The sequence below is a fragment of the Blennius ocellaris genome (assembly GCF_963422515.1).
Source record: "Blennius ocellaris genome assembly, chromosome: 3".
NCBI lineage: Eukaryota > Metazoa > Chordata > Actinopteri > Blenniiformes > Blenniidae > Blennius > Blennius ocellaris.
The window spans coordinates 16,741,127-16,764,621 of record NC_137652.1 but is presented as its reverse complement, the minus strand read 5'-3'; the positions used below and the strand labels follow the sequence as shown (position 1 = coordinate 16,764,621).

The following is a 23,495-nucleotide window of genomic DNA, read 5'->3' as shown; positions in this document are numbered from 1 at the left end:
CCTCCGTACAGAACCTGCTGTATCACACATAGGTCGTTTGTTTTGGTGTTAATTGACCCAACTTAATAAATTATAACTGTTGCCTAACCAACTCTGCAAGTTTTCCTTATTTGATCTTGAATGAAGCATTTTTACTAAATTAATTTTCTAAAAGTGCCATTGTTGCATGTTGTGAACAGAAGTTAAAACATAAGCTGGCGTGTCGGAGTGAGCTGAGGGGCTCTGACGAGGATTTACTGCTGGCAAGTTTGCGCCCTGATGTGTTTGTTCACCCGGAGTCCAGCTCCTTATTACTGCGTGTCGCGGGAGCTCGGTGTTTTAACTCGTCGATCCTGCAGGTGATTATTACCAAAGCTAATTTAGCTTGAGCAAATTAAAATCAGACCTGTTAAATAGTTTTGTGTCAAAAACAAGCTTCCAAGACCATCTTCGAGAAGATCTCATTGGTCCCAGCAGCCGCCTCTATGTTCTGTCTCCATTTGCCCTCCATCTTTTTCTTTATCTAATCCCATTCGGTCCAGACTCATGGTCACCACCTGGGTCTGCTTCTGCTCGACACCTTTTCCTTTCCGCTGTTGCTGTTCTGACATGGTTTTATTGAAAATGGTAAGAATCAATGAAGGGAGTGGAGACTGGACCCGTGGTTCCAGTTAGTAGCGTGTATGTACAGACACAAAGCTTAGTATGGAAGTATATGGAGAATGTAGTTTTGGTGTTTTGGTGCAGCCACTTCTACTATTACATAATTTTGTCTCTTGCGTGTGAGTCGCTCATGGCAGAAGACGCACTGTAGTTTAATAAGACAGTAGCAATTTGTGATAATATCAGAAAAATTATCTCAGGCTGTGTTTTTGTCGAATGATAAGATGTGCCCGAGCCCCTCTCACCGTTCGGTGCACGATTCATCGTAAACTAAACTGAATTTCTTTTTTTTCTTTTTTTTTTAGATTAGCATATTGCCTGTGTCATGAACATTGTGATCCAGAAATTCACACAGGTGACTTGTCTTGAGGTTGAAAAGAGAGTTTACTTTTTTTTTTTTGGTCGTGAAAATTCTCATTCACCATCAGGTTCTGCCAGGGTTCAGTTGGAAAATGCCAAATAACTGTACAAGCAGCCGATCTTCTAAAGTATTTGATAAATCCAGGATTTTCTCAAGAATCGTTTCTTTGTCAGCAGTATTTGTAGGCGAGACTGCCTTTTTTTAATCTGCAGCTTTAGTGCGTGTGCTCTTATACAACCAGTGGCACAAGGTGATAAATAGTCGACAGATGACCAGGTATTTGATCATTTATCTGTAATTTAAAGCCGTTTCTGTCCGGATCACACAAACAATAAGAAGACAGAGAGAGATCCTGACTTTGTTTGATTAAGGTACGCTTTGTTTGAGGATGACACTTGGTGGCTCGGTGTGATTTATGTAACGGGAGAAGATTTATATGACTTGAATACATTAGTGAGGCTGCTGCAGTCTGTCACCATCTGCATGTTGAGCTGCAGTCCCGCCGCTGCACGCCTCTGAAAAGGCTTCATTTGCTATTGTTTGTTTGTGAAAAGAGACATTTTATTGGCTCCTTTGTTTGTATGTCTGCGCAATAATGGCCTGTACAAGGCGTGTGTGTGTGTGTGCGCGTGCGTGCATGCATGCGCGCGTGTGTGTGTGTACAATATGGTCAACTCTCGCCCTACCTATTGTAAACAAAACATGGAAATCAGATAGACAAGCCATCGACGAGAGGAGAGGCCCCACATGAAGTCCTTTTCATTTAATCCCAGAAAGCTCAGTGAACCACTGCACATCAACAGAACCACACAATGAAGGGGATGAAATACAAACAGGCCAAACATGATTTTTAATGGAAGTTAATGGAGTTTAATTTATTTAGATTAAACAACCAACATTTGGAAGTCCATTAAAGAAACTATAAACAGTAATTTAATGTTAGTGTTGCAGTAACAGTTCATCTTGTGGATAATTTGTAATTTTTAGTTTACATTCTGCTGTGTGTCTTTTTTCCTTTCAGTGAAATTTAGTTTCCACTTAAATACAGTAATAATAATGTTTGGGTTTTTTTGGTTACATAATAAAAGAAGTGACTTAGACCCCGTTAACATGACAACATTTCACGTGAAAATGCATTGTTTTTGCATTAATTCTCCAGCAAAGTTACTCATTTACACGGCAATGTTTCGAGAATGATTTTGGCTTACACAGAAATAACAAATGCTGAAAACAGTGTCGTTTTTATGTTGTTTGATATGAAATAAAACCGTGGCTCCGTGTTGTCGTGTAAACGGACACAATGAAGGTTTTCCGGTTCACTTAAAACCATTGTTATGTAAACACCGCCGTATAGTCCTGAATGTATAATAAATGGTGTCTGCTCGTGCCATTAAAATGTTGTTACAGTGACTGTGAGTTGGTTTGATGACATATCACACTTCTTCGTTGGAAGAAAGAGGTGAAGTTACATTCATGAGTGTCCAAGTGACAAATATTCCATCAATTTTAAGTGATTTTCTAAGGTTTGGAACATCTGTTTTGGAGTTTACTATCAAGGTTTATTAATGCATCGCACGAGCAACACTTTTTCAGATGAATGAATGTGCTGAATCTGTAAATAATGGAAAGAACAAAATATGGAAAATTCAGTTTGTTAGATTTGTAATTTGCTTGAAAAACAATTTGTGAGCCGGCAATGGAGTCAAACTTTAAATGACAAAGGAATTGTGAGTTCCATCATTATTGTGGGTGTGAATGATTCACGGACCGCTCGGCCTGTGGTTTGACACAGTCGTGGGTAACAACTGCTGGTGCGACTGCAAATCCCGTCTCATGCTGCCCTGTCACAGTCGCTGTTTGGAGAAGTGAGGATCAAGGTGGTCGGAAACAAACGCGTCCGACAGCGGCGCCCCACCAAGCTCCGCGCAAACTCCTTCCTGCTAACGAGCATTCCCATGGCTACGATGACGGAGCGGGATCGGCCAAATCCCCTGTGAACGCGCCTCTTTGCCCCCTCGGTGCGAGTGAATGACTTGAGCTCTGCAGGGGCTCGCTGACCCTCAGGAAATTGAACTGGAAGTTCGCAACAGGGGATTATTATAGCAGGCAGCGGCGCCTTGACCCTCATCAGCACTTATTTGAGAGTTAGAGTGGATCGTGTTTGTTTTGGACTTGATGGCTCCCTGGAAACTTGTTGACAGTTACCTCCGGTTCCAACCTTTTTTTTTTTTTTTTTTTTTTAGCATTTGGGAGGTTTGTTTTTGAAGGAGCTGTGCTCGGAGTAGCCTGGCACAGATCGGCCCACGCACAAGCTGCGCAAAAGATTTATAACAATCCATTCAAATCGGGTTTGTCTGTTTTGTCTTCGTTAGAACCTTTCCCTTTGTTGACTTGGGCTGTGTTACATGTCAGGAGACCAGTGACAGACGACGGGCGTTCCCTGTCCCTCATGAAGACTGATGGGAGCGGGAACGCCTCGGGGTCTTCAGCAGGTGGACCTCTGGGTGAAGCTTTGTGTTCAGCTGGGGCAGCAGGTGGATGTGAGGACTCTCTGCTTCTCCCTCAGGCTGCCGCGTGTTGTATTACTGACAGGTGTGTTTCCACCTGCGTAGTAAATCACGTCTGTTACCACTGAGTTGTTGGCTATCTCTTCACAAAGTGAGAAACATTGTGAAGTTGATCAAACCACACATGAAGGCAGGATCAACCCTGCTATTATTAATCGCAACATTGCCGGTGCTGATTTCATTCACGTGTTCTTTAATCATTCTGATTATTGTTTGTGAAACCAGGAGAAAATGACAAATTCCATCATCTCTTTTTATAGCTTTTCTTCTTTATGTCACTTAATATAGTTAGTTAGCTAGTTAGTTAGCTAGCTGATAATTAGTTATTGGCAGAGTTCGAATTACGGGGGAGCTAAGGGGAGCTGGGCTCCCCTGAAAGGGACCTGAGCTCCCCTGAAAGCCTGATTTGAAAAATTTAGGGGGAGCTCTAAAAACACTGACGCATACCTATTCTACAAACTTGAGAGGTCTGATCGGAAAATAGGGCTCCCCTGAAAGCCACGTTGTAATTCGAACCCTGGTTATTGGTTCTTTTAAAAGAAGCTGTTTTATTTTCTGTCCACTTGCTGCTGCAACAATTTTGTGAGAAATACAGGAATAACTTGTCTGGTCTGGTTCGTCATTATCATCAACAACAGTCAAGAGTTTCCGTCAAGCCAAAATTTGGATAACTTTGGATAAATGGTTATCAAATATTTGTTTACTTCTCTCTTTAATGCTGTAGGAGACATTATTTGACCTTATCTAACATGTACTTCATCACATACAATACTTTTTTGGGTAACTCGTCAAAAACAAAACAAAAACAACAATGACACCATGTATATATATATATATATATATATATATATATATATATATATGCCCTCTAGTTTTATGTTGTCTAATGGGCAAAGTCCTTTAACGAATGAATGTACACTGTGTACATAAACATGAGAAGAAAGTTTGAGCTCTGTTTTACATATAAGAACAGTTGTGGCTCTGGTGGATGAGCAGGTCATTTACTAATCCCTGGGTTGGCAGTTCAATCCCCATTTCTTCCTATCTGCATGTGAAGGTTTCCTGGGACAAGCCGTCATCCCAATGTTGAGGATACAGTGGACACAGTTTGAAATGGGACGTAATGTGATGTAAAGTGTTTTGGGAAAGGCACTCGATGCATTTACACAACCGTTGTTCAGACTTTGACTGAGAGGATTAGCTCAGGCTGTCTTTGGTCATAGGACAGTGTTAATGGTCATTTGTGATTGTAATTCTTATTTATTGAAATCAGGTTCCAGAAGCTTTTTTCTTTTTTTAAAAACATTTTTTAAATAACCATTGTCACTCAAAACCTCCCTTTAAAGTGCTTTTTGCAGTCCTGCAGACAGTTTACCTGCTGCTTAGTTTTTGACTTTCCTCCAGTAAATGATTGTCTTTGAACTGTGATGGCTCCATCATCTCCGTACAGGTATTTAGCTTGTTGGACTTCATATTGAGCAGACAAGAGCATTATCGATCCTCCGCACTTGATAAAGAACTTAAGCGAGTGCTTCGTCAAAGCGGCTACGATGACGGTTCATAGTAGAAACAGATTAAAGCGACACATGAGAGGGCAGCCAGCCTTCCGGTTTCCTCTGGAACATCTGCTGGCAGCAGCCAACGTCTCGGCAGAAAGCTGACTCAGCGTGAGGTCAGACGTTCTCCCAGTGTTATGAATTAAACATGGCCGACGGTGAGGTCCAGCTCAGAGGACAGGACAGCTGAACGTGCAGGCTGATGTTGGCAACATGAGGCCATTAGTGACGTCCGCTTTATTAATTAGTTATAACCTCTGGGTATCAGGTGGACCGGGCCGAGAACCAATGGGAGATTACTCAGAGTGATGTTACTGTTGTGTAAGAGCTGGAGTGTTGATTGTAGAACGCACCATTCAGCAGCTACATCACTTGAGTTTGAGTCCCAAGTATGCAATATTACTGCTCTCATTAAACGTTTGTGGTATGTATCCTGAAAACACACAGTTTTCTTTAAGGGGTGTGGTATAACGCCTTCAAAGTGCCCCTGATTTATCTGCCGTTTTCTGTCAGACCCTCTATTCATCCCTTTCTTTATTCTCTGGAGTATCAGATCACCTGGACGTCTCGGCTCTGGCAGTGAGTGATGTCTTCTTCTGCAACACAACCAGTTTCACCTCCAACCGAGCGCTGCAGCCTTCGATTTAACAAAGAACTCACTTCCTCTCCTTCTGTCCTGTTTGGCGGGTTTCAATATTCAAAGACGCAGGTGTTCAAGGAATTAACAAATCAAACCGGGGATGGAGCATCAATGATACTTATATTACAGTAATTACGCAGTATTTGTGGTACCTTTTAAAGGTTCTTCCTTTTTGCTGCAAGTATGTATTTACACCATGTAATCTATTGCTGCATTTATAATTCAAACAGCTACTCGCTCTACATACTATTTGAACTAATAACCCAATACAGCTGACTGAAATGTCACAAGGTAAGTTATACTTGTAGTAGTTTTTGAAAAGAGCACTTTGCTCTTTTGCATTAGTGTTTAGATTTTGTAATACTAGTCTCACTTATAATTGAGTACAGTTACAATGTAACAGTGGTACTATTTCCAGTTTTTAAATATGACAGTGTTTGTGATTATTGATTTAGTCATTTGAAACACAAATCAAACCTAAAGGCCTTATTTACTCAGCTTGAATGTGGACTGGAAGTGAATATGAGGCTGAATTTTTGAAAGCTTTTTGTTTGCTGTGGTGAGCGAATGTAATTTAAACATGTGTTTTTTTTTAGGATCTATTCCTGTTTTTCATCTGGAGGCCAGATTTTTTTCTTCTTCACTGGTAGATTCAATTAGGTTTATTTGGTGTGTTGTTCACAGCGTTGCTATGCTACGATTTCCTCACTGGCAACAGGTGATGCTGATCTGAATACACGAGAGTCTGAGGGCTGTTTTCCACTCTCTCTATCCTGACTCACATCAACAAGTCTTTTCAAGTATTTTCTTCTGTATCAACAGTGATTGAAAAAATAAAAAGTGTTGAATTACCCTCTGGAGAAATATTTCAGTATATATAAGATAGATATTAGCTTCTGTGTTGGTTTGCATGAGTTGCACACAAATTGATTTTCAAAGTGACAGAATTTTTGCCTGAGAGCATTAAAAAGGACTTTTTGTGAATGGAGTATTTTTTTTTATTTCTTTTTTTTTTCTACTGGATCTGCTGTCACATTAGTTATCATTGCACCTACAGCAGACTGGTTTTTAAAATCATAAGCTAAGCTGTCTCTGACTATTTATCCCCCCCAGAGGCCGACTTCAAAGCCCAGAAAAAAAAAAAAAAGATCTGCCATGTCGCTCATTCTGAGCCCCTTTAACTAGGTACCCTTTCTCTTTTGATCTGCCGCACCCCTTAATTTCCTCTAATTCCACATCGCCCATGACGGCATGCATGATTACCTCTGTATAATCCTGTCCTATGTTGTTTTTCTTGTTCACGTAGCTCCATGGCCATGGTCGCCCCCCACCCTCATCGTCTGCGAGGGAACCTTCAAAGGCTCTGCTCGGTGCGATGGACGACCAGCTGAGTGGCGGAGATGGACAGAATCAAAGGACACGCTCCCTCCACTGTGACTAGATGAAGGGACGCCGACCGTCCTCCGGTAGTGAGGAGACGCACGCTGACGCATGTCGACGAGCTTCGGACTGAACGGATGCGCCGCGACAGCACCAAGTAGTTCTTTGAAGGTCACTTTTGAAGAGCAGGAGGTTACAGATCAGACATTAGTGTGTGTGCACCCTCTCAGCATATACCCCGTATGCTGACTGTTGGTCCCTGTGATGCTTATTATGAGTTGTCCATCCACAACCAATGAGCCGGAGAGCTGCAGCAGCGAGGGGAGCAGTTGCACGGCGTCCTCCATCACTACCTCAGACCCGTCCTCTATGTCGGGACACACTCGCTCCCAAAACGATGCTCCTCCACCCCCTCCACTCCCACCCCCGCCACCGGGTGCACCGCCACTTCCTGCCGCCACGACCGCCGGACACAGCGCCAGGAAAAAGCGCCGCGTGCGCAGCTTCTTCTGGAAGCCCATCCCGGAGGAGAAGGTGCGCGGGAAGCCGAACATCTGGACGATGGCGGTGAGGCAGCAGCAGTACCAGATCGACGTGCGCTCGGTGGAGGAGTTGTTCGGGCAGCAGGAGGAGGCGGGGACCGGCCCACGTGGGTCCACGCGGCCAACTGGCTCGTCCACTAATGTATCCCGATCCCGGTCCTTCAAGGAGAGCAGCAAAGACGAGGTGAGACGGGGTCTAGAAAATGTGGAAAAGGTTTCACCCTTAAGGTTAGAAATGTGTTCCTGTTACACACAGTGGATTGTTTCCTGTGTTGGCGTGGTCGTGCACGGCACTCTACATCCCGTACAGTCTTGGTTTCATTTGGGATAGTTCTAATGCAAACATCTATGAAACAGGTTCAAAACTAAAGTAACTAGAATAAGTATTCCTGTCACAAGTAGTATTTCAAATGTAGTGTCTTAGATTTTTAACTTTGCCAGTTAAGATATGTAAAAAACTATTCACAACAATCGGAAGTTTAATTCTTCCCAATGGCCAAGCAATTTTTCCATGTGTGCATCTGAGCAATCTTACTTTATTGTTTCTATTGTTTTCCAGGTTACACTGTCTTCTCTATTCCTTTTACTTGTTGCACATAACCTATACTGCCCCAACAGGTCAACAGTAGTATTACTCAGTTTGCTACGCGTCCATTAGCTATCTGAAAACGTACCAAAGATGGACGGAAGATTTTGTATCTGTCCGTGCATTTAGCATCAAGCATATATAGGCCTTTAGTCCTTCATTTCATATGCAACTGTCGGTCAGATTGAGTAATCTAGATTATTTCAGGTGAATAAATTGTTAACCTGCTGAGATCATTGCAGTCATTGCAGTTGCGTATGCCGAGAAACGTATACAATGCATGCTGGACACTTCAGCTCAGGTACACACCTCTCAAAAGATGGTCAAGTTCCAGACTCGTAAACAGAAAGCTGCAACACAAACTCCTTCTGCTGTATGGAGATGTCCTGCAGGGACGAGTTAGGTAACGGTCTCAGTTACAGTTGTTCTTTGTAACGAAAAATGATTTGTGTTCATACCCAGAATGAAAGCATGGTTGCATCATTGTGTCGTCCTCCGGAGTATGGTGAGGTGTAAAGCAACACCTTGTTGTGACTCAGGGAAATACACTTGAGTCCCACAGTGATCCAACTGGCCACCACTAAAAAAAAAACCTGAGTGGTTTTTAGGGACGAGTCGTGACACAAACGCTCCGGTGGGAGATTCAAAAGAAAGTCTCGGCACGCAATTGTCCGATTATGTAATGCGCTTTTGTAGATTTTGTTTGCGAGTCTTATATTAATTAAATACTTTATATATTGTTTTTATTTCCATTGTAAACAAAGCTGTGTTTTTGCTTTGTTTTTCCCAAAATGAAGAATTTAAATTAATTTTAAACATAGATGAACGCTGTAACCAATGATTTCTTTTCACTTTTTGGCTCCATTAATAACAAAATAAATGCTTTAACTATGAAATATATAGCAAAGTATATTCTTACTCATTAAGTTCTTTTTGCTTATTGTCTTGACCGATTCACTTTCCCCTGCGTTCTGCCCGACTTTAAACCACCTGTTTACTCTTTAATGTTGTAATTAGTCCTTGTGAGATTAAAGAAAAAAAATATGTACGTACATTGCAGTCACCTGTACATGCCTTTGTTAATGAAGGAGCGGTGAAACACACGTGTGGCTCAGGGGACTTTTCAGAGTCCCAATGGTGGAGGTGGAGCAGCAACAATCAGCAGTCAGAAGTGCCGTGTCAGGAGGGACGTGCTTATAGACGTGTGCAAACCTGCGAGTACTTAACATGTCTGACCCTTTTTTTTTTTTCTTTTTCAGATCAGCATACTTGACTCAAAGAGAGGAATGAATGTGGGAATTTTCCTCAAACAGTTTAAAAAGTAAGTATTTCACCTGTTGCCAGAAATATGAATAGATGTTAAAAAAATGAACAAATAAAGTGTAACAGCTCAGTGTAAATTGTACTTTATCATTTCAACATGAACCCTCAGATTATCTTCACTGCGTCTTGGATTGGATGTCTGAGTCTCGAGAAATCTTGTTTGTCCCTTTGTTGTTTGTTACTTAGTGTTACAAAATCTGAACAAACTGCCCTGTTTTTCCAAAATTCTTACAAAAGTTCTTCAAAAAGTGCAAACCTGAAAAGGAAATTTCACATGTGTTTAAGTTAAGTTATTGAAGATACAGACTCGAAAGACAAGTTCCAGTATTTCACTAACTTTTGAATTGATCTGATATTTTTATGCGAAAAAAGACAAATACATTTGTTTTTTAATTTCTAAGTGGGATTGTAGCGTCATGATTGTTTGATTATTACCCCTTTCTGTATTTCTGTGAATAATGAAAAAGAATTTTGTCAGTCGTATCAGTGCTGAAACGACGGCATCATTCAAAAGTTGGTGCTGACAGGGCGACCAAGTTAAAAGGCTTAAGGTAGAAATCAGCAAGTGTACACAAGATTTTCTCATTTCTGTTATTGTCATTTACATGTGAAGACTGGTTTTTAATGTACGTGTCCAGGAAAAGAAAAATACTGGGTGCTTTAATAAGCAAAAAGAGAATAAACATCTGTACATATCACTAAAATATGATCCTTTTACTCAAAGTGTGCATTTATTTCCCACGTGACAAAACTTAACTTTCAACAATTACACCTGATAGAATTTCAAATTAGCATTAACTGGATTCTACAAAACTAATTTAGGACCCAGAAGAGAACTCGTTGGATTTTAAATTTGCAGGCAAAGTCTCATAGATTATTTTCGTCCTTTCTTGTGGCTCTTTGCCCTTCTTTTCTAACTGCTCGTTCACTTGTCTAAGAGGTATAAAACAATGGTGCTTTATTGAAAATAAACACAGTTTCATATCTGTGTTTTCTTGCCCGAGTCCAATCTTTTAAATCCCAAATAATTGAGGGAGATTTGGGTCAGAATCTGTGTCAGTTGTTCTAAGAGGCGTTCTTCGCGCCCAGTGATTGAAAGTGATTTGGTTCAGGAAGTCTTGAGGTTTGTTCAATCAGAGTCAGATTGTGTTGGACAACTTGTCTCGAGCAACGTGTGTCTGTTTGCGTGATGGCGTATTTGCATGGCTCCCCACTGTATTTTAATGGCATTTGACTGTGAGCTACTCTGTGATGAGTGAAGACTGACTTCTGCAGAGTGACCTCATTTCAGGCTCACTTTAATTTTTTGTTGCTTTCCAAGTGACACTTAGATCTATCTTTGCAAAAATATCAGTACACTATGTCAACACTTTAATATTGTGACATTATGTCTGGTGGCACTGAATTGATAACTCAAAACTGATTTTGGTTCATTGATCAGTGCCGCTAAAAAGGTAAGTACAATGGAAAACTAAATAAAATATGACATTTTTTGTGTTTATAAACCTTCGAATTTCAGGAATCGGCGTTGCTGATGGTTTCTCTCTCGTTTAAAAAAAAACCAAAACAAACTGAAGTGGGTTTACTCAGACATTTTTATTCAGATTGATTCAAATAGATCCAAACACTTTACAAACAAGATCAGTTATACTGTGAGTGCAAGACAAAACAATACAGACTCTGATCTCACTCTGGAAGGAATTGTGGACACAGTAATACTTATAGTATTAAATAATTCAACACAGCAAACTGCAGCCTCTTGAGCTAAATAAACATGTATTTTGTACAACCAAGTGGTTCAGGCCTGTAAATGTCATGTATTTGTTCAGAAGGAGTAAGGCTAGAGAATAGTAGAGTAGATTCTTGAAAGTGTTTCGTTGCATCTCTATATTTAGATGTTTTCTATCGAGATCCCTCGGATTTGTCTCATTGACTGGTTTAATGCCTCTAAAATAGCCCGTATTCCCATGAATCACCCAGAAAAGTTGGGTTTGGTGCCTTTTATAAACTAAAACCAACCTTTTGTCTTTCAGGTCCAACCACTCCATTGTTGAAGACATTCGAAAAGGAGAAGGAAAGATTTACGGAGCCGAGCTGCTCAAGGACCTACTGAAGCTCCTTCCTGATGCAGACGAGGTTTGTGTTTGTGCATCTGTCTGTGAAGCTTTTAGCAAAGCATGAATACGTTTTTTTTGTTTTTTTTTAATCAAGTCAACGGTGAAAGCCAGTCTGTGGACTGAAGACAATGTGCCCTGCTGGGCTGCCCTTTTCTCCTTGTTTATCTCTGCAGATCAAGAAGCTGCAGACGTTTAAAGGTGATCCAGACAAGCTGGCACTGGTTGATTCCTTCATGTTTCTCTTGATCCAGGTGCCACGGTAAGTTCATTTCAATGGCGGTGATGTTTGACAGTCTGCCGAAGGGAAAGTGGATTGAAATAAGCAGGGCTTTTTTTTTTATTTCGGGAGGATTTCCACATGAAAACATGCCGTCGTCGGAGTTGGATTTAGATTTGCTTCCAACTCCAGGACTCCCACCTTGCTCTGAAACAGTCGGCTCTTGTTGTCTCAAACAGATTCGAGGTTCGGATTGAGGCCATGGTTCTCTGTGAAGAGTTCACGCCTTGTTGTGTGCTGATGGGCCACGAGATTGATGTCGTCCGTGTCGCCACGAAAGGTGAGAACACAGTAACTCTACTTCCTCTCAGACACACAGACAGTCCGCAGTAATGCGGCCTGGTCTGTGGCACGATACATTTCCTCACCAGTGTCTCGAAGCTCCACCATTATATAACCATTACAACGAGATGTTCAGCGCCGCTTGATGCTATTCCAGCCTCATATAAAACCATATTTTAACCTCCTAAACAGGCGTATAAGAAGCACACAAATAAAGACACACACCATGTGCAGGTGACCCAGAAATGTGAGTCGTGGTGAAGTAGGAACGTGTCACCTGAGATGAAGCGGCATGAGGACAGAATGGAAAGAGATGGTTGTGTCAAGATTGTGTGTTTCTTAATTTGAATAAAACATTTTCAATGTCAACCCCCCCCCCCCCCCCCCCATAAACTATGAGCGTATTGTGTCTTGCGTCATTGAAACTTAAGAAACATTCTAATCTTCATTTAAGTTTTATATTTAAAAAAATGTAATATCAAAATTAATAGAGTCTAAAGCAGGGGTTTCAAACATAAGGCCCGTGAGTCAAAACTGGCACGCAAAAGCTCTAATCTGGCAAAACCATCAAACAAATTAAAAAAAATGTTTTTAAAGTAATGCTGATTGTTTTAAAAACAAACAAAAACATTTTATTTCTTAAATACCTCATATTAGCGTCAACGCCATGCTGTCATAGTGAAATGCAAGATGCAACTTTTTTTTTGGACATTTCACTGTATTTTACAGAGGGTTTCATTAAAATTGGCTTTATGTTGAGATCATAGTCATTTTCGGGTTTTGGCGAAAATATAGACCTCTTCGTCACGTACATTCTGCACCACAACACAGAAAAACTTTAAAGTTTTAAATTTAAAGGTTATTATGGTACTAATGTTCTCGATCTGCCCCACTTGAAATGAAACTGTGCTGAATGTGACCCCCTCAACTAAAATGCGTCCAGGCTGTCGTTACTGTCTCTGTGTTTATTTTTATCTCGTGATTAAAAACACTGGAGTACTACTCGTTATCACAAATAAACGAAAACATCGGATAAACCAATATCATTTGTGTGTTCCAATCCCTTTAATAGCACTTGCATCTTGCAGCATGTTATGATGTAATATGCTGCAACAGCGACGCTTTCTGTGTGAAACCCCCCCCTTAAGGGGCAGAAAGGAAATTATACGGCCTGCTGTCAGATTCATTCTGATCTTCTCTTCACGCGAAAGAATTATTATCACTGCCTCATTGTGCGGCCTTTAAAGCGGTCTACAAATACGGTCACTAAACAATCCTTGGAGTTTACAGGACAGTTGCTTTGTTTCTGCAGGATGGCAACGCACCGCAATCCACCTGACAACATGTCACACGTTGCACAGATGTGCACACACACGGACAGTACATTTATTATGCACTTGCTTTAGTTATTCAGTACATTTGCAGTTCGAGCAGCATGGACTGGAAATGTCCATGGCTGCATGGCAACATGGCAGCTGGACTGGAAAATTAGATCTGTGTTGATCAAAAGCTTTCTCTGCAGTTTAAGATTCAGAGATTCCACCGTCGTTTCAACAGATGTACAAAACCTCAAGTTTCTCACAGCAGTGTTTGGGCCGAATGCTGACTTGTTCAAGTGATGCTGTTTAAAGTTGAACACTTTAGTTCGCTTTTGATTTTCAGTTATTTTTTTTATTACAGTACGATGATTTTAACCTCAATGTTTTGCTGAAATTTAACCGTATGTCTTTTGTGTAGGCAAATAATTATACAACAATATTGTAATGGATGTTGTCTGTAGCTGTCTGTAATAAGTTCTTATACAGAATCAGAATCTGGTACAGAGTCTAATTCATTGCAGGGCAATCTGTTGACCTTAAAGGAAACTTTTATCACACATTTTGATTAAAAGTTTGCTATTATTGTTGCAGTACTAGAAGGACAGATTGGGAATATAAAGGAATGGATTTCACTGGTGAATTAACACATTATTACTTCATTTAGTTGAAAACGAAAGCGAAATGGTGTTTAAGGAGTCACTGGCATTGGAATCAGCTCTGCAGGCTGTAACTGAGTAGATATTGATGTCTTCCTGTAGAGCTGATGAACTGTGAGGAGCTTCACGCGATCTTGCATCTGGTGCTGCAGGCTGGAAACATCATGAATGCTGTAAGCACTATAAAGCACATCAGTAGTAGACTTTCTTTGTTTTCGTGAGGTTATTTATCTCATGGTATGTCCTTTTTATTCTCAGGGTGGTTACGCAGGAAACGCTGTGGGATTCAAGCTGTCGTCCCTCCTCTCATTGGCTGACACCAAAGCCAACAAGCCAGGGATGAACCTGCTGCATTTTGTGGCCATGGTGAGTCAAACTGTACGCAATAATGCATCCATCAAGCAGTGAAGCGTCAAGAAATCACCAGCAAAGAAGAACTGTTGCGTGTTTAACAGCATCTTAAACTTAAACTTGCGGAGAATTCATGTCTCTAAAGCCCACGGGCCTTATGCTTGACAACACCGCCGTAGACCGTATATAAGACTGTATGTCACCAGGAAACATCTGAAAAGTCGTGATCATGTATGTGTCCTATTATTGTTATTTTATTGCTTAATATCCTGTATCTTACAATAAAAAAGGTTCTCTAATTATGAGCCTTGTAAAAGTGGACATTGTCTCATAATAGCGATCTTCTTTCCAGACTAATACAGTTTGTATGTGAACTAAGAAGCGACGTATAAGTGGACGGAGGATTGTAAAGAGACAATTGTTACACAAAAAGTAAAAAGAAACTGGAAGGATTTGTAAGATTTATAGTCATTTTTCTTGAAGTGATTTTCTGAAACAGACTCGATCCACTAGTTCTACCAGTTGCTTTATTCGAGGATATGAGAGACAATTGCTATTTTCTATTGTTTAGAAAAAACTACTAAAACATGTAACTCCAGAAAATACCAAGGCGAGAATAATGCTCGATTAAAAAAAAGAGTTAGAGAGCGCCTGAGGCGGCACCATATGGGAGACACTAATGCACACGTTTTGCATGCTAAGTTTGTTTTTTGGAGCACAAAAGCAATCGGATGCAGGACAAGGACGGCGGCTTGAAGGTGACTCGCAGGTCGGAAAAGAATTGAAGCAGAATCTGAATGTGAAATGTTCTCCTCAAACAGGAGGCAAAGAAGAAAGACGAGACGCTTCTCAAGTTTCCAGAGAAACTTCATGATGTCCAGAGTGCGGCCAGGTAACCACAGCGATCAACGAGATCAACAAGCCTTTCACACTCAGTCTTTCACATACAGTCATTAGTGACAGGGTCACTCAGTAGAGGTGAACATTGTGCTCTTGTATTGTTGGGCAGCTGCTTTATTTAACACAAAATCCCCAGTACAACACAGTCAGGTTTCATATGTGGGTCATATTCTGGTATAATTTTAGAATTTGCTGCAGGCCAATTAAAAATGGACATCAGGCAGCAGTTTGAACACCTCTGTTTGAGACAAAACTGTGACTGCTAAAATGAGACTTAAATTCCATTTTCAACAAGATCGGTGTAAAAGAAAGAATGACGTATATTGAATCCAAATCATATATAGATGCAGGCCTGTTGAGATGATTTGGACTCTAATTTCCACATTTATTCAGGCCTGTACCTGCAAATGTATTAATAGGGAGGAGGCTATTCAGTATTCGGCCCATTGTTTTGTGTTTTTAGCTGTGTTGAACTGGTTTCATTGCTCTCGTGGTGTTATTTATGAGCACGGCAGGCAGCTGCTTTTAAGAGAGAAGCTCTGAAATACCCACCGTACCCTACCAGCAGATGACACTACAAAGGGGAGATGGACAAAGGTAGCAACCAGCTGGTGAACACGGCAAAGCATTCAGCACGTAAAGGGAGTTCAATCAAGTGTTATTGCAAAGGCTTCTAAAACAACTGGGGGAAAAAAGAAACCCTGAATCACTGCTGCAGAATAGGTTGAATTGACATGCATCAACATTGTGCTGATAGAGTTAGATGCAGAAAAAATGTGGCATGAGTTAAGAGTATTGGAGAGCTGTAGTAGGCAAACAGACAACATACTCAGTAAGAGCTGAAAAAAAGAGGCAGTGCACTTAATGAAGGGCATTAATTCAGCAATTGTGACGATATCAGAGACTTATAAGGTTTTCAGAGGAGCTGATGCTTTCCTAATAGGAGTTAATTGGATTTTTCTGGAGCCAGCAGCTGTCAGAGACATTGCACTGGCGACAGCACAACTCTCAGTGAACGTTAATGCTACATCCTCCCGGATAGTCGAAGGCCCCACTGGCCGCAGGATTAGACGAAGTTGTGTTTTCAGAGAGTGCAGGTGTTACGTCTTCATTGATACAATCGAGTCAAGCCTCATTACCCAAGTCGACATCTAACCTAAGTGTGGTACTTTGAGAACGGCACTCACAGCGCAGTGTTACTGTGGTGACTGTCAGGCTCTGTCAGCTTCACAAGGTCATCTCTCTGCCTGTTGTGAGTGCTGCTCCTGCACCACGGAGCCGAGATGTACCCCTCCCTCCCCGGACCCCCCCCCCCCCCCCCCCCCCCCCTCCTCCTCCTCCCCTTCTCTCTCAGTGTGGGAAGCAGCAGTGCTTTTTAACAAGCTGACAGAACATTCAACAAAATGCTGACATACATCATCACACTAAGCTGTACTCCGTGGAGACGTTGCACTCTGCCGGGTTGTTAGTAGTGTGCGATAACCAAATTTGCCTGTAAGCGTGTATTAAAGATTGTTTTACGTTTGTGCTTTTGGAGGATTTCTGTGGAGAGCATCGAGGTGGAGTTTTCCTCACTGTACGTCCGAATCAAATCTCTGGAGGAGAAAGTTCAAGGAGACCAGGAGCTGCTGCAGCAGCTGGAGCCGTTCCTGCAGGTGAAGCTGCAGCAGTTGTGTAATACATTATACAGACAGACACAAGTTGGATCCGGGCCATCGTACATTCCTGAAACTGCTGACTCAAGTGCTGTCCATGATGACTTCTATAAAAGTGGCTAACACGTTATAATTAAAGAAAATTCTCTGGTGCGTTTGATGTCTTGTCTCAGAGTTCGGCACGGACACTTCAGGACTTGAAGAGACGCAGGCTGGACCTGCGTAAAGAGGGCAACACTCTTATTGACTTCTTCTGCGAAGACAAGGACACTTTCAAACTGGACGAGTGCTTCCGGATCTTTCAAGACTTTTGCATAAAGTTCAAGAAAGCTGTTAAGGTCAGTGTGCCAAAGGATTTATTGAAATTATATTTCTGTATTTCTTACCAAATTTTTCAATGTAGACATTTATCAGACATAACAGACCAACTTAATGGTGCAGCTTTATTGTCAGTATGAGACATGCAAATTACAAAAGTGAAGTAGAAATTCATGAATTTCTCACTTACTGTTTCAATAATATTTCAATAAGTTATAATAGGAGATTGACTTTATGTTTATATATATATATAAGAATTATTATTATTATTTTTTTCACCACGGTCTCAGCCTGCTTTACATAAGCCAGCACCTTTCCTTTTTCTCTCAGGATAACATGGATCGCGATTTGAAGGAAGCAGCCAGACAGCGCCGTCTGAGAGAACTGGAGGAGAAGCGTTTTGCCTGGGCAGAGGCCGATCAGACTGGAGGATTCGGGCGCAGCAGCAGCGAGAACGACGTGGACATGCTCACCAAGGAAGGTCTTCTGGACTTCTTCCAGACGAGGTCTCAGAGTCCACACAGCCCGCTGGGGCGTTCTGCCAGCGCCCGCCGACACCGTCACACCGTGACCTCCATCGCTGACCGAGAGCTCCGAGGATACCTCGAGCTATTTGGGAACGGGAATCCCGCCGACTATTCAAAGTTTAACAGCCTACCTCGGTCAGGCCGCCCTCCCCAGCGGAGGACAACCCCTTGGATCTTTGCCCAAGACAACAACCGGGAGCTGGGCTGCGACAGACAGGTCACATCCCCGCATGCAGAGACTGAACCCATCAGCCCACTGGCCAGGTTTTCCTCTTCTGGGATGAATGATAATGAAGACCCATACAACAACAACAACAATTACTCATCTGTGTCAGAGGGCAGTGTGCTGCCTCGTCCCTATTGTGTCTTTCAGAAGTCTGCCCATACAACCAACCCATCAATTACCAGCCACATGAATGTTAGTGTGGAGAAGCATACTTTAGTTCGAGGCCCGCAAGCTTTCGACCTGCCTAGTCCAAACAACAACAGTAATCACATGCACTTTGTCAACCAAGGGGACGCTGTGGTGACGGATTTAGAAGAAGAGCACCGATCGCCTCCAAAGAATCTGGAATATCTTCAACAAGTTTTAGAGAGAGGAACAGATCAAAAAGCATCCTTGGAAGGTAAAGTAGAACCTCCCACAGAGGCCAGGCTCTCCGCTGAGAGAGAGAAAGAAGAGGACTACAGTACAGTTTCGTCAACGTCTTGTGATATTCCCCTCCCGCTAGATACCTCCGCGTCCAATAAGAAACCAGTGTTTTACATAATGGACTGCACAGAAACGGACTGCTCTGTCACTCTGGATTACTCTGAAGCAGACTCAGGGCTTCACTTGAAAACAACAGACTGCAGCAAAGATCAGGGGAGTCGGCAAGATCCCAGCTCTCTATCCTCAAATCTAGAGTCCATGTCCCCCAACGATCAGTCTGTTTCAACCAGTGATCTCTCAGCGCCAAAATCGGTAGACGCAGCATCCATGACTCCATCTGCGACCCTGGAGGGGTGGGACACGGAGAGCTGTGACACTGCAGAAGGAAAGCAGGTAGTGGAGAACGAAGCCCAGAAGATCGGCAGAAAACCAGCGAACGCAAAGAGCAAAGCCAACAAAGTGACAAAGAACAATGGCGGTCGTGTGGTGCGGACATTGACCAGTAGTGAGAACCAGGGCATGCGGAAAGTTGTCCCGATCACCAAGCTCACCAGGACAGGCAGCAGCAAGCGAACGGAGAGACCCCCGGCGTCTGAGGGTGGAGACACGTGCAGGCCCCTCCGAGACCAGAGCACTCCGGCAAGAGGAAGGAGCGAGAAGATGACGAGACCTCCTCGTCACTCCAGCCTGCCTCCCGAGGAGTCCAAATCCCAGAGGGCGAGTAGCGCCACGGGGAGCATTACAAGATGGGCGCGTGACTCCATGCCACGCAAAGCCTCCCTCAACAAGCCGAGCGCCAAACCGCTGCGCAACATTCCCAAGCCTGCGCCCGAGGAGAAGATGTGCCGCTCCACTATGAGAGCCCTGGCCCAGGCTCAGGCTCAGAGCCAAGCCGGAGCCTCTTCCGAGAACAGCACCTCGCAATCGTACAGCGCGGCAAAAAACACTTTCGACATCCCCAGCTTTGCCCGTAACACTGTGGCTTCCTCTTCCAGAACCAAGAGGGAGCTGGGCCCGATGTCCGTCCCGTCCACGCCGTCCCGCAGCCCCTCGCTCGTGGGTCGACAAGCGTCCATGAAGCAGAATCGGGTCTTACCGCCGGTGCACACCAGCGAGGAACGGCCTCAGGGGACAAGCCTGCGCCGGGTGCAGAGCGTGAGGGCGGCGAGTCGCAGCAGCCACCGCAGTGAGACCCCGCCTCCACCTTCAGCACGTGAGGACACTCGTAAAAACAGCATCTTTTCTGAGAAGTCCACGCAGCCCAGAGACATGGCAACGTCCGGCAGGAACACGAAGCCGAGCTGGAAGTGAAGGCGATTAGAACAAACCGAACGCAGGAAGACAAACAGACAGTGACTGTGGGTGTAAAATTGATATCTGCTCTTCTTGCCCATCGAGAGTGCTGTTATCCCGTCATATCATGCAAAATACAAGAATCTCAAGTCGACTTTAAGCTCTCACCCTGTAATGTTCCTCCAGTAGCAGAGGCTGTATCAGGTTCCGCAAGAGACCAAGATGCAATGAACTTTTTAACACATCTGCATTTTTTTTTTTTTTTTTTTTGGTTAAAAAAAAAGAAAAATAAGCAACAATTCACAACTTCCTTTTTTCTTAAAGGAGGGCATTAAGTAAACCGACAAATGGCAAACTGGCCTTTATTTTCTTTTTTTTAATAAACAGATGCCTTTTTGCCTGCTTAGCTGTCTATCCGCTGTATGTACATCGTCTGTGACAATGTCGAAACCTATTATATAATGCTGCTAATTAGCTCTTGACAATTTAAGACAGAGTCTCAGTGTCTGTTTCATTCAGGGTTACAAGATTGGTCGTATCTTGCTGCTGCTCTAGTGTCTTTTAGTTCTTTGTTCCCTCGCCGGCATAGATTAACCATGCTTAGTTGGCTTTCATGGTTCCCTTCGCTCGATACCTCCAGTGAGATCGCAGTGACCTTACTCCAGCTCAAAAAGCTTGTTTGGTTCTGCATGATGAAGATGTAGAATCTGACCAGTTTTAAAAGAACTGCAATGTCACTTTTTATTCACAAACACATGATACGTTTGAGCAATCACAATATATAAAGTCACAGATATTATGTCGGTGTACACCAACTGTGGTGCTTCTTGTACCTTTTTTTTTTTTTATGTGTCAGTAGTAAGTGGGTGTGTTTGAACTCCTCCATTATATTGTGGAGTAGCAGATAGGAACTGTTTCCTGTTTAGGCTAAAACACCATAAATGTTAATACTGTGAAGAAAAGAAAAAAAAAGACCATCAAACGTATATAAAATAACACCAAAATCTCATCTTTCATGGGGTTATTTTTGACATTAAAATCAAACCTTTCTTCTGTGAAGGTTAATTTCTGGACTTGCACCTTACCAGATCTGGTCCCATGGGAACAAAAGTCTAATGATCTTAAATAATTTGGCTTTTCTGTTGGTTGCATTACAGTCACAAGAGCACAAGAAGTTTAAAAAAAAAAAAAGAACAATAAATTCTCCATAAAGACTCGTTGAAACACCCTGATCTAAACACATTTCTAGGTAATCTTTTGAAAGCATCTGTCTCGTTTGCACCAGTTGGTTTATCTTGGCACAAATTGTCAGATTGTGGTGGTGTTCAGTGTGAAGATTATAAAGTTGTCAGAGAGACTATTGGAAGTTTTGTTCTCACTTACATTTGACCACAAATCTTTTCATAGTTGATTTCAAATGTATTTACATTGCGCTTATTGTACAAGATGACACCCTGGATAGCAAACATGGGTGCAACCGGAGAAATGTGTTAAAGGTCCAGTGTGTGGGATTAAGTGAGGAGAGCATCCTCTTAAGCACGTCAGATTATCTACAGTAGCCTTAGAATTGCAGAAACGGTCAAATACTTTATTCAAGGATTGTGTTTGGTTTGTGATTTTGGAGTCACTGTTCAAAATATGAGTTGAAGGATGATGCATTTGTAAAAGAGTTATCTATTCTAAAATTTCCAATGAAAACTGAATCGATATGCAGTGTACGATTCTGTAGCAGACAAAATAACCGGGCTTCTGAGGCTTTTTTTAGAAACGTATTTGCAGCTTTGTGACTTCAATGCAAACCATAAAGAGACACAAATCCAGACCACGTCATGCCACTTGCCTTTCAAATTGCATTGTGCCATTACCTTAATGGTAACAACGCTCGCACCAGTGCATCGCCTTAAAGCCTAATGTAGCCGATCCATCACCAGTATGAAAAAACACATAAAATCTCCTTGATTTTAAAAGGAGGGTTAAAAAAACAACAACAACCTTTTATACATTCCATCTCATTGAACTGAGACAGTAACTCCACTTTGTACATGAAGACTTAGTATTTTCTGATTATCACCATGTTCACGTTTACATAAACATATCAAGGCTTACAGCATGAGTCAGCACAAATATTTAAACCGTCACAGAATCCACATCTGCCTCAGACGATAGCGAGTGCTGACCTGCAGCATGTGTCTTCCTCTTCCCTGCAATGCAAATGAAGCCAATGAAAGCAGTGAGACAAAAGGTCCACTGTGACGAATCACTGTGTGTGGTCCACTCCCCGCGGAAACTTTATATCCCAGAGTGTCAGATAATAAAAGTCACACTGGAGTCCTTTACCATGTGGCTTCTCTGTCACATGTCCAAATATGAAGAATGAAATTCTGATAAGGAGCTAAATAGCTATTGATTAAAGTAATTTTAGAACATTTTAAGCATTTATTTTTTCCCAAACTGAATGTCAAGAATATCCAAACTAACGCTGAATATCTTTGTCCTTTATTTACATAATCATTTCCGCTTTAAAATAATGACTCATGGCAAATCACTGTGACTTTTCACCAGTTTTATAAGATGGAAAAGTGAAGTTTTTTCCACTAAGACCTCTGAAATAACAAAGACTAATTCAATTCATACACTCAAGAACACAAATCAGTAAATGTTCTATCAAAATAAACTTCAGAGTTGAAACTTTCATCAGCGTTAAAGGAGATTTGCTCCATTTACACCAGAGGTTGTTTTTTTTTTCTCTGCACACTGACTGGGATATCCTTTGTATATCCCATAATGCCCCCTGCTGCCACTCCATTCACAGCCCCGCAGGTTACAATGGGTGCCCTTTACATTACATGCGACTGGCTTACTGCGGCAGCGCCACTGTGGAATTTGAATACTCACTTTGTGTCCCTTTTCACCACAACTTCCTTATTTGGGGATGGTTACCGTGGTAACGGCCCAAACATCAGTTACCCCCATGAACTAAAGGCCGTGTAAACCTGAAAGGTCAATACGGTCCACAAATCTCTGTCACATTACAACCTCTTGTAAAAGTTTGAAAGGCATTTGTTTCACGTGGTGAATCTTTTCCGCGTCGCATACCATCGTCTTGTGGGTCGACATCGATGTATCTGACATGTCAGCATAACCCCGAAGATTTTGGGTAGGACCGACTAGATGCTATATGTTTGGGTTTTCTTTATTAAAATGCTGCTGTGATTATTTGTGATGCAAACTTGTTTCTTGCTTTCTTAGTTGAAGCAAATAGCAGCTCTGCTTGGTCGTCGCAAATCTTCAAGCCCCACGACGGAAAATACAAAAGAAAAACGGAGCAAATGATCATATCTGATCTCTGGAGTACAGGGCCGCAAATTGTGTTGTCACTCTTGTTGCAGTTTATATTTCTGGTGATGACATCATGGAAATAAATAAAATCACATGTTGCTGTGTAAACTGGATGTCTGATCCTGGTGTGTGTGTTTGAATGAAGGGCGCGACAGTGAAGCACTGATTTTTAAAAGATTTGTTGTGAAGATGATGCAAAAGGTCACCGGTCC

At 42.2% G+C, this 23,495-nt stretch overlaps 1 protein-coding gene across 1 annotated transcript; it reads left to right on the top strand.

Annotated features, from left to right (window-relative positions):
- Positions 1-7,410: 7,410 nt before the first annotated feature.
- On the top strand, positions 7,411-19,962 carry fhdc1 (FH2 domain containing 1; the record flags this gene model as incomplete). The annotated part of the gene is made up of 11 exons (XM_080517731.1): positions 7,411-7,872; positions 9,534-9,595; positions 11,631-11,733; positions 11,888-11,973; positions 12,171-12,271; positions 14,351-14,421; positions 14,507-14,614; positions 15,421-15,491; positions 17,037-17,154; positions 17,328-17,492; positions 17,803-19,962. The coding sequence occupies 11 exons, from the start codon at positions 7,411-7,413 to the stop codon at positions 19,960-19,962; spliced, it is 3,507 nt and encodes a 1,168-aa protein (XP_080373857.1).
- Positions 19,963-23,495: the final 3,533 nt, after the last annotated feature.